The 12634-nt window shown below is 40.8% G+C and overlaps 2 protein-coding genes across 2 annotated transcripts in view; one reads left to right on the plus strand and one right to left on the minus strand.

Annotated features, from left to right (window-relative positions):
* Positions 1-12634, plus strand: part of Il1rapl2 (interleukin 1 receptor accessory protein like 2) — a 1242609-nt gene that overhangs the window by 636520 nt on the left and 593455 nt on the right. The gene's annotated exons all lie outside the window — the stretch shown is intronic.
* On the minus strand, positions 9217-10450 carry Tex13a (testis expressed 13A). Its single transcript, XM_036175526.1, has 2 exons — positions 9995-10450; positions 9217-9894 (listed from the first exon to the last, which is right to left on the minus strand). The coding sequence occupies exons 1-2, from the start codon at positions 10448-10450 to the stop codon at positions 9217-9219; spliced, it is 1134 nt and encodes a 377-aa protein (XP_036031419.1).

The following is a 12634-nucleotide window of genomic DNA, read 5'->3' on the forward strand; positions in this document are numbered from 1 at the left end:
AACTATAAACAGACTCATAGAAACAAAACCAGAATGCTACTGGCACAAAACTGACACATAGATGAATCAAATAAAACAGAATATTCAGAAATAAGACCAAGCAGATACAACCATCTGAGTCTTGATAGAGCTGTGGAATACAGTGGAGGAAAATCCTCTTTTACAATAGGTACTTGGAAAACTAGATATTTATATGTATAGAAATATTAGAGATATATCTCTACCTTATGTAAAAATCAGGTCAAAATGTGTCAAACACTGTAATGTAAAATCTACATATTTGAAGCTAGTGGAAATCTTATAGATAATGCTTCAAGATGTGGGAATAGACAAGGACTGTCTGAACGGGATTCTAACAGCTCAAGGAGTTAGAACAACTGTTGAAATAAAAAAAGCTTTTGTTTACTGAGAAATACATTCAAAAGAATAGATAGAACGTCCATAGAGTGATATCTTTGTTAAATACTTACCTGACAGATGATTAATATGGAAAAGCATAAAGAACTGCAAAAATTAAATTAAAATTTCAAATTGTCTTGTAAGTCAGTGCCAACGGCAAATATGTATTTGAAAAAAAAAGTGTTACATACTTAGCCATCAGATAAATATAAATCGAAACTACATTGAAGTTCCTCCTCACCCTAGCCTAGGTGACTATCATCAAGACAATAAACAATAACAAATGCTAATGAAGACAGGACAGAGACAGGAAGGGAAACCTTAGTCCTTGCTGATGTGGGTATAAATTATTTCAGCCACTTGGAAATCAGCATGAAAATCCTTATCTAAAATACACATTTTGTGTGATCCAGCTATACCAAATAATCAGGTACTTATAAAGATTAAAGATACTTTCCCAGTGACTTGGGCAACTGAAACTTGGGCAGATATTTCAGATTCCAGAGCTCATACACAAATCAGTTTGCTCTACTCTCTTCTTATTTATTATCCATTCTTTGTAGGAACCTATCTTTCTGTATCATAACAAATGAGGGGCAATTACTTATGTTAATTTCTGCTTGCATAAGGCTCCATGGTCCTTGGTGCACAGTATGGGCTGGAGATGAATGCAGAATCTTACTGATTATAAATGAACAACAGAGGGCAGTATAATAGAGATAATAAGTTCATGAAAAGTAAGGATCAAGTCCAAAAAGAATCAGTTCTTTTTTTTTTTATAGTCAGAAAAACTGTGGTCATTTTTCAGTTTCTAAACTTCTATACAAAAGCACTTTAAAATTGCTTTTCACAAAAGAGAGACATTGAGAATATTTGTAGGAGGTATGTCCTTAAATGTCTACCTTGGCACAGTCTCACTTTGTAGTGCTGGCTGGCTTGGAACTCACTATGTAGACCAGACTGGCCTCGAACTAAGAGATCCACCTGCCCTGATTCCAAAGTATTGCAATTTAAGGCAAGTGCTTTATTTTTGACCATTTACCCCTGAATATCCAAGATATAAGATACACAATCAATTCAAGAAACATATTCATTAGCATATTGCATGGTGGATATTTAGGTTTGTGTAAGAACTCATTGCATGTAACTACTTTCCTTTGTTGACCTCAAAGTTGAACGGTTTCATAACGCATACATGATAACTCACTCATTCCTAACTGCAGATGTTTATTTTTAATAAAAGGTATGTTTTCAGTCAAGTCTATTTTAGTTGCTAGGCATCAATTACATAAGAAGCAATGATTTTTAGAGTGTCTTCTATGTAAAAGGTACTAAAGTGAGCAGAAGTAAATGACAAGGTTTCTAATTTCTAATCAATTAAAATAAATGGGACATGCCTAAAAAATTGTAATCAAGCAAGAGTAATTCAGAAGACAGGTTCTTATATGATTCAATAAGGAAGTAAGTCTCAGGAAACCTAGTCCAGCAAGTAAAAAACATTTAAATGTTTGCATATTTAAGTATTTCCTATGTTGCCTAAAACATCAAGCTACTAACAACAAAAATTGATTTGCTTTATTCTTTTTGTTTTTTCACTTTATCATAGTTCCCAATGTGCCTTCCATTCTGTAGCTGCACTAAACTTCTCATCAGTCCTCAATCTGATTTGGAACTAAGACTTTTTCTAAAATGCATTCTTTGTAAGTTTCTCCTCTTTTTGAGCTCTTCTTTCCTCTCCACCTCATATGTGTGTGTGTGTGTGTGTGTGTGTGTGTATGTTTGTGTGTGATATTATATATTATTTATTTTTATTAAAAATGCTATACATTATTTTTATTACTCATTACTTATTTTAATTTATTGTTTACTTGTGAGTTTGAGTGTGTCTGAATCTGTGTGAGTGCATATGCACATGTGTGTGGGGTTGCTCACAACAACTAGAAGAGAGTGTGAGAACCCTTGGAGTCATTGTGATTCACAGACATGGTTGCTGAAAGTCAAACATTGGTCCTCAGGAATAGTAGCAAGCACTTTCAACTGCTGAGTCATCTCTCCAGGTTGATATATGTATTGCTTATAAGTATCCCTTTCCAGTGTAATTTATTCAAATTCCTAGTTTTCTTTGCAATGTCTCATTTCTTTTCAGCTATTACTCTCATTTTTTTATGATAAACATCCAATAACTGATTTGCTATATCAAGTAGACTACTAGAGAAATGAAAAGATAGTCATTGACTTACAGAGTTATGGTATCTGAGATGATTCCCAGTGGTTAAAACAGAGAAAGATAGTCAAGGTTTTCACAGGTAGGTATAACAGTGCTCAAAGGCAAGAAGATAGGCCATATGCAGGGGAAAACAAGTTTGGCTAGGACATGGGCTTTTCAAGGTCTTTATTCTAAATGTAAAGCACACAATAATTAACCTTTATTTAGTGGAAGCTTCACATAGAGAGTTGGAGCTTGTTATTTTAGAAAACTGACCAATTCTTAGAAAAGATGCTAAACAAAATAATACATAACTTGACATTTTTGTTATTTATTATATTTGTGTTTTAATTTTATACATCAGCCATGGGTTCCCCTGACCTCCCCCCTCCCTCCCCCACTCCCACCTTCCCTCCAGCCCCTCCCCTCCATTCCCATGTCCTCCAGGATCAAGGCACCCCTGGGGATTCATTTAAACCTGGTGGATTCAGTACAGGAAGGTCCAGTCCCCTCCTTCCAGGCTGAGCAAAGTGTCCCTGTGTAAGCCCAAGGTTCCAAACAGCCAGCTCATGCACTAAGGACAGGTTCAGGTCCCACAGCCTGGGTGACTCCCAAACAGTTCAAGCTATTCAATTGTCTCACTTATCCAGAGGGCCTGATCCAGCTGGGGGCTCCATAGCCTTTGGGCCATAATTCATGTGCTATCTGACCTAGTCTGGTGATCAGACGGCCAAAAACCCTAATGGTTGTGCTGGAACTCTCATCCAATAACTGATGGAAGTGGACTTTTTTTTTTTAAGGCAAACCACAGCTCATTTATTCAATAATGGGAAAGGCCTTATATACCCTCCTCCCCGCACACAAGCTGTGTCCCAATCTGGTGGCACTACATGGTTGTCACCTCCCACTGGGATAGGGATCTGTTGTACTTTACATTTTGAATATACCCATACAACATGGTGCACAGAATCAACTAAGCAGTGCTCATAGGGACTCAGAGACTGAAGTGACAATCACAGAGCCAGTATGAGTCTGAGCTAGGACTTCTGTATGTTATGGTTGTGTTGCTTGGCGTTCTTGTGGGACTTGTAGTGGGAGTAGGGGTTGTCTGGGACCCTTTTGCTTCTACTAGTTGCTGGGTTGCCTTGTACAGCCTTGATATGAGGGGATGTCTTATTGGAACTTGTTAGGCTATATTTGGTTGATATCCCTGGGAGGCCTGCACTTTTCTGAAGGGAAAAGGAGGAGCTGTAGATCTGGGGAAAAGGTAAGGTGGAGGGACCTGGGAGAAGTGGAAGGCGGGGAAACTATGGTTGGGATGTAATGTAGGAGAGAAGGATACATTTTTAAAAATTCTTGAAAAAACTTACCATACAAAATAGTAGGTTTCATTATAAATTTTCATGCATATTTCTTGTTGATCCTCCCCTGTATTCCCTTCCCTCTCTTATATTCTCCAAGCCCTCTCCTGTTTTTGCCAATGCAAATAGAATGAAGGGAATATTTGTATGGGGAAGATGTAAAGAATGATGCTGGTCAAACCAGTTCCTTTTTTAAAATAGCAGAATAAAAAAGGCCACATAAAAGCCTGATTTGTATTTAGAGGCATTTAGGGATATTTCTGTATAGGAAGTAATGTTTATGTGTGTATACCTAGTCCAACTTTTTGTTTTGTTTTTTTGAGACAGGGTTTCTCTGTGTAACACACCTTGGCTGTCCTGGAACTGGCTTTATAAACCAGGATGGCCCCGAACACATAGAGATCCACCTGCCTCTGCCTCCCAAGTAAGTGCTGGGATTAAAGGCATGCACCACCACCACCTGGCTAGTCCAACTTTTATTATTTATCCCACACGATGCAAAACAAAAATGGAAAGGTGCTGTTGTTTTTAAGTGGAATATGATTTAAGGTTTTCTTTTCCATTATTTAGAGACACCTCTAGGCTTCTTAGTGTATAGATGACTCTTAAGAAAGTTGGTAGTCAACAAAGGGGATTTCTGTAATCATACTCTGTGAAAACTGTTGTTACTTTCAAAGGAAAGTCCAGTAGAGCTAAGACAGATGGGAAATTAACTGTTCTAGACAAAGGCATTATATAGGCCCCATGAAATCTCCTCCCTTTTCCTCACTTTGAGCAATGTATTTTAAAAAGTATTTTGCATTTGTCTATTTTGTGTTTTGTGTGCATTGAAATATGTGCACATATGGAGTCAGAGGTCAATTTACAGGAATTGATTGCATTTTTTCCACCATGTGGATTACAGGATAGAACTTGGGTTTTTAGGCTTGGTAGCAAGTCTCTTTACCCATTGAGCCATCTCTTTGGCCCAGCAGTATTGTATTTAAAGGCTTCTTTGTTTTTAGCTACCTTTATCACCAAGTTTCCAGTCACCTCTGTGATGTTTATAGAAGGTACTCAAATGACATACTCAGAATTAATTGTGGTTGTAATTTTTTTCTGTTTTGTTAGTGTTTTTAATTTATTTTGTTGAGACAAGGTCTTTCTGTATAGCTCAGCATGGACTTGAACTCATTGTGTAGCCTAGGCTATCTTCAGCATTGTGTGCATTATCTCACTTCACCTTCCCATGTGACACCATACTTTCCACTTTATAGTGTAAAATAAATAAGGTATACATTATATGACTTCAGGAAGTTGTTTTTTTTTTTTTTTTCAATTTTTCCTCAATCCATCCAAACATAAAACCCATCTCCAAAGAAGCAGAATTTTTTACTAGAAAAAGTAAGTTATAACACTATTGAGGCTTGTGTCTAGTGTCCTTCTTATGCCCTTCCTAACCTCTATCACCAAGCCCTGTTCTAGAATTCTGCTGCTACCTCAAAATAGAGTTTCCTTTTGGCTGGGCCTCGTCTCTGATGAGTCAGCCATCTGAAACAATCCATTCTTTCCCCTCATTCCAACTCCTAAATACTCTGAAATAGGTCACTCTTCAGAAACCCTCCTTATCTGTCCTTGCTCATTCTAACAGATAAGCCTAACACAAGAGCCCCCCTGATTTCCTGTTACTTAGTCACACAGTCATTCCCTCTGTTCCTCAAATCCCAAGGATGAAACAACCTTTCCAAATCTACCTGTGTCAATAAATCCATGTTTTTCTTTTCTTCTTCAGGGAGGGGAAAAATAATTCTACTACTTTTACAAAACAGACATATATAAGAAGAGCTATCTGCTTGGCCTTCCTCAGTTCTGCAGGATCCTGTACTACACTGTCTCTCATCCCTTAGACTCACTCTCCCTTTGCAAAATGGCTTTCAAAGGCTTTTTTTTTTGAAGCTGAGGATCGAACCCAGGGCCTTGCATTTGCTAGGCAAGCGCTCTACCACTGAGCTAAATCCCCAACCCCTCAAAGGCTTTTAAAAGCACAAGTCTGCAACCATAAGTATATGTATCTAAGCAGTCCTTTGGAGGGATTTTGTTTAGAAAACAAATGGCCTTGTCATATGAATCTTAAATTTTAATAATCCAATAACCATGCCTCAGTACTTTAGGGGATCTCATTCTTTCACATATTTTCTTTCTTTTTTTATAATTTAATTTAATTTCACATATCAGCCATGGGTTCCCCTGTCCTCCCGCCCCCACCCCCACCTTCCCCTCAGCCCACCCTCCATTCCCATCTCCTCCAGGGCCAAGACTCACCTGGGGCTTCAGCTCAGCCTGGTAGATTCAGTCCAGGCAGGTCCAGTCCCCTCCTCCCAGGCTAAGTGAAGTGTCCCTGCATAAGCCCCAGGCTCCAAACAGCCAGCTCATGCACTAAGGACAGGTCCCTGTCCCACTGCCTGGGTACCTCCCAAACAGTTCAAGCTAATCAACTGTCTCACTTATCCAGAGAGCCTGATCCAGTTGGGGGCTCCTCAGCTTTTGGTTCATAATTCATGTGTTTCCATTAGTGTGGCTATTTGCCCCTGTGCTTTTTTTCCAATCTTGTTCTCAACAATTAACACTTACACAATCAATCCCTCCTCTTTCTCGCCAATTGGACTCCAGGAGCTCCAAATGGCCTTGTCATATGAATCTAAAATTTTAATAATCCAATAACCATGCCTCAGTACTTTAGGGGATCTCATTCTTTCACATATTTTCTTACATTTCAAACTTGCTTCTGCTACCTCCTTCTGAATGGCTTGTGTTTTCCCTTGTCCCATGTCTCAAGCTTGGTTCACTACTTCCCTTTACAGCCTAGGGTCCTTGCAGAAGTGTTCCACATTCCTTAACCTAGCAGTTTTGTTTCTCCTCCACCTCCACCCCAAGTGTGCTTGAATATTCAAAGTAAATGCCAGGCTTGATGGACATGCTGGGCTGCTCCAGGCTCTATGACCCTGCCTTCATTCTTCACCCATTCACTCCTTTAAGTACTTGCCTGATAGGTTCCTAACTCAGGTTGATTTTGCCCTCTAGTGGACATGTGGCTATATCCAAGAGGAAATTCTGGTTGTCACAATTGAAGGTGTAGGGAGTGGGTCACTCAGATAAGTAGAGACTAAGAGTTCCCCTGAACACCCTAAAATGCACAAGAATCTCTAACTCACAACAAAGAACGATCCAAATCCAGGTGTCAGGTACATTGAGATTAGGAAACTCTGTAATATAGGAGGATAAACAAGCCCAAAAGGTGTTTGGAAAATCGCAGGCTGGGGATCTGGCCCCTAATCCTCATAGTGACTGCACCGCCACCAATAACAGACAACCTAAAGTCAAATACATGCTCCTGTGGGTGTTTCCTGGCTACAACAGCTTCTCATTCTCTAGGTCTGTAGTGCCTAGAGAACAGCCAAGGACTTAGTCTGGTGCAGTCTCTCCTCTTCCTCCCACCTGTGAATTAAAATTACACATACAGTCAATCGCAACATACCTTATAGCCACAAGAGAGGGAGGAGAAGACCAACCTCCTCCCCACCCTTTACTCCCGCAACTCCCACCTTCCTCCAGAGTCACCTCCCACTGGGATAGGGATCTGTTGTACTTTACATTTCTGAATATACCCAGAGAGCCTTTAAAATGCACATTCTCCTTCATTTAGCGCACTGCTGAGTTGGAAGGAAGAGTCCCACCAGTTAGCACTGTGCTTTGGCTGATAGAGACTGGCAAACCCTCTGTGCACTCTCAGTTACTGACTCACCTTGGGCAGTGGAGTTTCCTGTTCAGAGCTGTCCCTGGTTCTGCCCACTGAGGACTAGGGAAGAGTCCTGGTAAAGGGCTGCATAATCACAGAAGTCCTTGTTTGCATCTGGTGCTGGCATCCTCCATAGTCTTTGAGAATTCTCACAGGGGTGGCAAATCTCTGCCAAGTTAATTTGAGTCAAGCATAAACCTGAGGTTAACCCATCTCCAGCTTCTTTTGATGATTTTATTTCGTGTATTATTTCTCTCTCAGAACGTGAGCCTCCTATCCAGTTTGTTCCTGGGAACAACTACCTGAGGCTTGACCTGTTTCTGGTAATAGAATTCCCTCAGAACATAGGCATCCCACCCAGTTCATTCCTGGAGACTTGGGATAAAGGAATCCTCACTGCTTCCTCTCCGCTTCTTCAAATCCCCTGCCAATTCCATTATGTTCTCTAATGGTGCATTGTTTTGAAACTACATTTCTGAGCCAGGCATGGAAATACACACCTATAATCTCAACACTTAGGAAGTGGAGGCATTTATCCTTGGCTACATAGTAAGTTTGAGGCCAGTCAGGGCTAGATGAGACCTTGTTGTTGTTTTTTGTTGTTGTTGTTGTTGTTGTTTTTGTTGTTGTTGTTTTTTTAAATAGAAACAAAAATCAAGACATAAAAGAAAAATGTCCTGATATGAGAATGATTTAGTTTCTCAGAACAGAAACCTACTTCTTAGCTTAAATAGAAGAGATCTAGGTAAAATGTCACCTCTGTAACACAACTACAGAGAAATAAAAGGTAGCTGAGTTCTCTGTGGTCAGCTGATCAGCTCCTCTGTGCCTCTATTTATCAGCTCCCTGGAGTCTCTAGTATCCCTAAAGCTGTTTGGAAAACAGCGATTTCTGTTTGCTACCTTAGCCAGGGCCAGGGATGGGCTGTGGTATCCAGAATCCACTACGACCACAACTTCCAGTGATCCACCACCGGTTCTTTACCCAATCCCATCCTGACTATAGAATCTACCTCTCTTCAGAACCTCCACTCTGAGAATCAGTTTGGGTCAAACAATCTTTATGGCTCTATCACTTAAGGGTTAGGTGTGTGGAAAGGAAGGGAGGTATTTTGTATATTTAGCTATCTAGGTCTACCAGACCGAACACACACACACACACACACACACACACACACACACACACACACACACACACAGAGAGAGAGAGAGAGAGAGAGAGAGAGAGAGAGAGAGAGAGAGAGAGAGGCTATTCTGGGGCTGTGAATGATGCTAAGGATCTAGAATACAGCAGATATAATCAAAATTTCTGTCTCCCCACACCATTTCTACTGTCCTAGTATTTCACACCAAGATTTATCCCATTTTCTTGCCCCCATTCCCCTTCCCCAATTCTACTCAGTACCCTTCACCCACCTCCCCCCAAAAATGATTTTCCATTGGTTTGTTTCTGTTCTATTTCACATTCTAAATTCACTAAGGGTTTTGCAGCCAGATTCCCTTCCCACAGTGGAAGCAGCTTTCCCTCCTTGAAAAATTCACAGCTTTACACCAAGGGCAGTCCCAATCCCCAGGCCTGCGGAATGCTGAAGATCTCTTGTCTTTCTGCAGTTCTTGATGGTCTCCTCTGTAGATCCCCATATCGGATAGCTGACTCATCTCAGAGGCCACGAAGTAGGAATGTATCTGAGAGGGTCTGTCTGTGTTTGTTACTTGGGATGTGGTAGGTATGGCTGGGAAGGGGCTTTCATATGAATATGTGAATGAGGCAGGGAGTTGGACAGTAATGGGTTCAGAGGAGGATGTGGATCTAAGACTCAGGGACTGGGAGAGAGGGCACATAGATGTCTCCTTGGATTTGAGATCTCCTACTCTCTGCCTTTTCAAGGGATAATTTTTCCAGTTCATGACTTCAAGAAGCTTCAGAAAACTTCCATTGGGCTCCTTCGAGGCCTCGTCGGGGGCAGATAGTGTCTCTGCCAGGGCAGCTGCTGTCATCTCTGCTTTATCTTCTCGTCTTCCTGTAGCAGCAGCCATCAACTCTGCCAAGTCTTCTTTTGCAGCTGACCATTGTATCCCTGTCCCTGCTCTTCTGACAACAGCAGAAGGAATGGGCACAGCCGGTTTTACTGCATTGGGAAGAGCCCTCAGCTCCTGGGGAGAAGTGGATAGGGTTGAGATCTGTTCTGGGAACAGGGTACTCACATAGGGGTGGGATGGGCAGGGGTAAGGCAGGACCAGGTGACAATCTTACTGCCTGAATGATCTTCAGTCTCAGCAGGTCTCGCTCCCTCTGCACCTCTGCCAGTTTGGCCTGAGCCAGTTGAAGCTGGCTAGCTACCTCCCTCTCCATTTGTTGTGGGTGCGTGAGCTGCCTCAGGTCTGATGGCAAAGAGAGTGCAGATACCTTCTGCATACCAGACAAGTCTTGTAGCCACTGCACCCCGTGCCCCTGCAAACAGCCTTGCCTATGAGCGAAACGTACAGCCAAGGCCAGAGTGCCCCAGGCACAGGCTTCCCGAGCTTCGATAGGCATCTCTCTATCCTCCAGGATGACTTTGAGTTTATCTTCCACTTCCTCCCAGGACAGAGATAGGTTTTCAAGGTAGAAATCAGGGCCTTTGTCATGCTTGGCCATTTGCTCGTTGATGAAGGATGACACCTTGCTATGCCGGAACCCACTACCGAGATCTTCAGGATTCAAGGCCATGCTGGCTGAGTGCCTTATGGGATTTCCTGGCCCTGAGAGATTAAATCAACCTGTTGTCCCTGCTCCTGTAGTCCCTTGGTGTTAGTATGTCTCCTCTCCTTCAGTGTTTTGTCAGCCCTTTGTTCTTCCCGGCTCTCCCCACCCCACCCATCCCCTCCCCTCCCCTCCCCTCTGGTCTTCTGACACCCTTTTTGCTCTTCCCTCCTTTCCCCTCCCCCTACCGGGTTCTCTAGCTCCGCCCATCAACTATTCTGTCATTATGGTTCCTGATAGATAACATTCTTGAAGAGAATTCTCAACTGACCTCACCTTTCCAGCCAATGACCAGAGAAGTTCCAAGTCTATCATAACTGCCTACTCACCTAACACCCCTGCCAAGGCTTGCCTATCATGCCTCAAGAGAAAGCACAAGCTCAACCTCATCAGCCTGTCTCTCTCCAAGAACTTAAGGGAAAGGATGTCTTCAGACCAACTCTCCTGATTTTTGATCTAGGACTATTACAGCTTCCAGACTGTGAAGGCAATAGGGAGAGCTAGATGGTCTCTACACCTCCTTGGAAGTAAGGGAAATGTCCACAAAGAGGAAAATCCATGAAGGTGTGTGGGGGAAGAGGGGAACAGAAAAGACTTGAAACAAAAGGAAATGAAACTCTCCAAAGGAAGATTTAAAATTCACACTCCCTTCTTGCCAGGAGAGTGTTCCACACAAAGGACTGATGTGCCCCTTCCTGGAGGTACAATGTTATGTAGCATGTCTTAAAGACCTCCACCACCAAACTCTTCCTGAAAGACAAGACAACAACTAAAAGCCCTCACCACTTCCCAATAAAAAGAGAAAAAAAAATCATAGGCAAATCAAAGTTTATTTGAATAAGTGGTAATCCATGAGTTCAGCAATATTAAGAACCAGAAAAAAGTTCAGAACACTCCAGCCATCACAAGAAATGGTGGGCTAGATAAGCCAAGCCTGAAAGGAGAGAAACTACCTTATTGGTTACAACTAAGGCATTTGGTTGTTGGATCACTTGGCTGCCTGGGACTGGCTGAAAACCATCTAATTGTGACCAATTGAACCCCAGCTGTTTCTAACACTTTTAAGTTCAGGTTTGTTTATACATTAAATTTGATTGTGGTTAACTAGGAAATGCATGGAGAGGAGCTCAGACACTGATCTTTTGTTTATTTAAATACTTACCATTTTATTTTTATTATTTTAATTTGAAGTATTTTTGCATTTAAAAGAAGTAATAGGCATTGTAAGTCATTTTACATTTTTAGAAAATCGAGCAGAAACCATTTCCCATCTATACCACTAGTATTAGATTAACTTGTTAAAATTACTGAACTAATTAGTACATTATTAATTCAGGTGAACATTCACCCAGAGTAGTGTAATCTGTAGGATTTGAAAAATATATATCATGTGTATGCACCATTTTTATCTTTCAACCATTCATCACCCCACCCTACTTCCACACCAGTACTTTGACAGTCACTGATCATTTTTTTATTAGCTCCATAGATTCTGTCTTTCCCAGGAAAAGTATAGATTTGGAATCGTGATATATAGCATTTTCAGGTTGCTTTCTTTCTTTTAATAGTTTTGGTGTGTCACATTAATTGAATATTATATTGGGATATATAACAACAATCCCATCTATGTTATAATGTATTCTGAGCATATTTACCCCTATATATCCTTCACACTCATGCTAATCTCTTTTCCATTTGTATGTAAAAATTTAATATTCAAAAATGAGAGAAAACGTATATTTTCCTTTTAAACTCTGGCTTGTATCATTTAATATGATGATCAATTGATCAATTTTCTAGCACATATCCAAATTTCATTTTTTTTGTGGCTGAGTAACACTTCATTGTGTATATAATCAAAATTTTTATTACTTATTTTATTTTTTAGATTTTAATATGATTACATTTCCCCTCCCTTTTCTTCTTCCAAACCTACCCATATACCTCTCCTTGATCTCTTTCAAAGTCATAGCCTCATTTTTCATTAAATGTTGTATATGCCTACATATTTCTAAATATAGACTGCTTGTGTTTTCAGGCCTGGCAATTGATATTGGATAACCAATTGTTGTGCTCTTCCCTGGGGAAGACTGTCTCTCTCAGCATTTCCTAGTTACTTTCAGTTAGTTCTTTGTAGAAAAAGGAATCTTT

Source organism: Onychomys torridus, chromosome X (genome assembly GCF_903995425.1).
Source record: "Onychomys torridus chromosome X, mOncTor1.1, whole genome shotgun sequence".
In the NCBI taxonomy this organism is placed as follows: domain Eukaryota; kingdom Metazoa; phylum Chordata; class Mammalia; order Rodentia; family Cricetidae; genus Onychomys; species Onychomys torridus.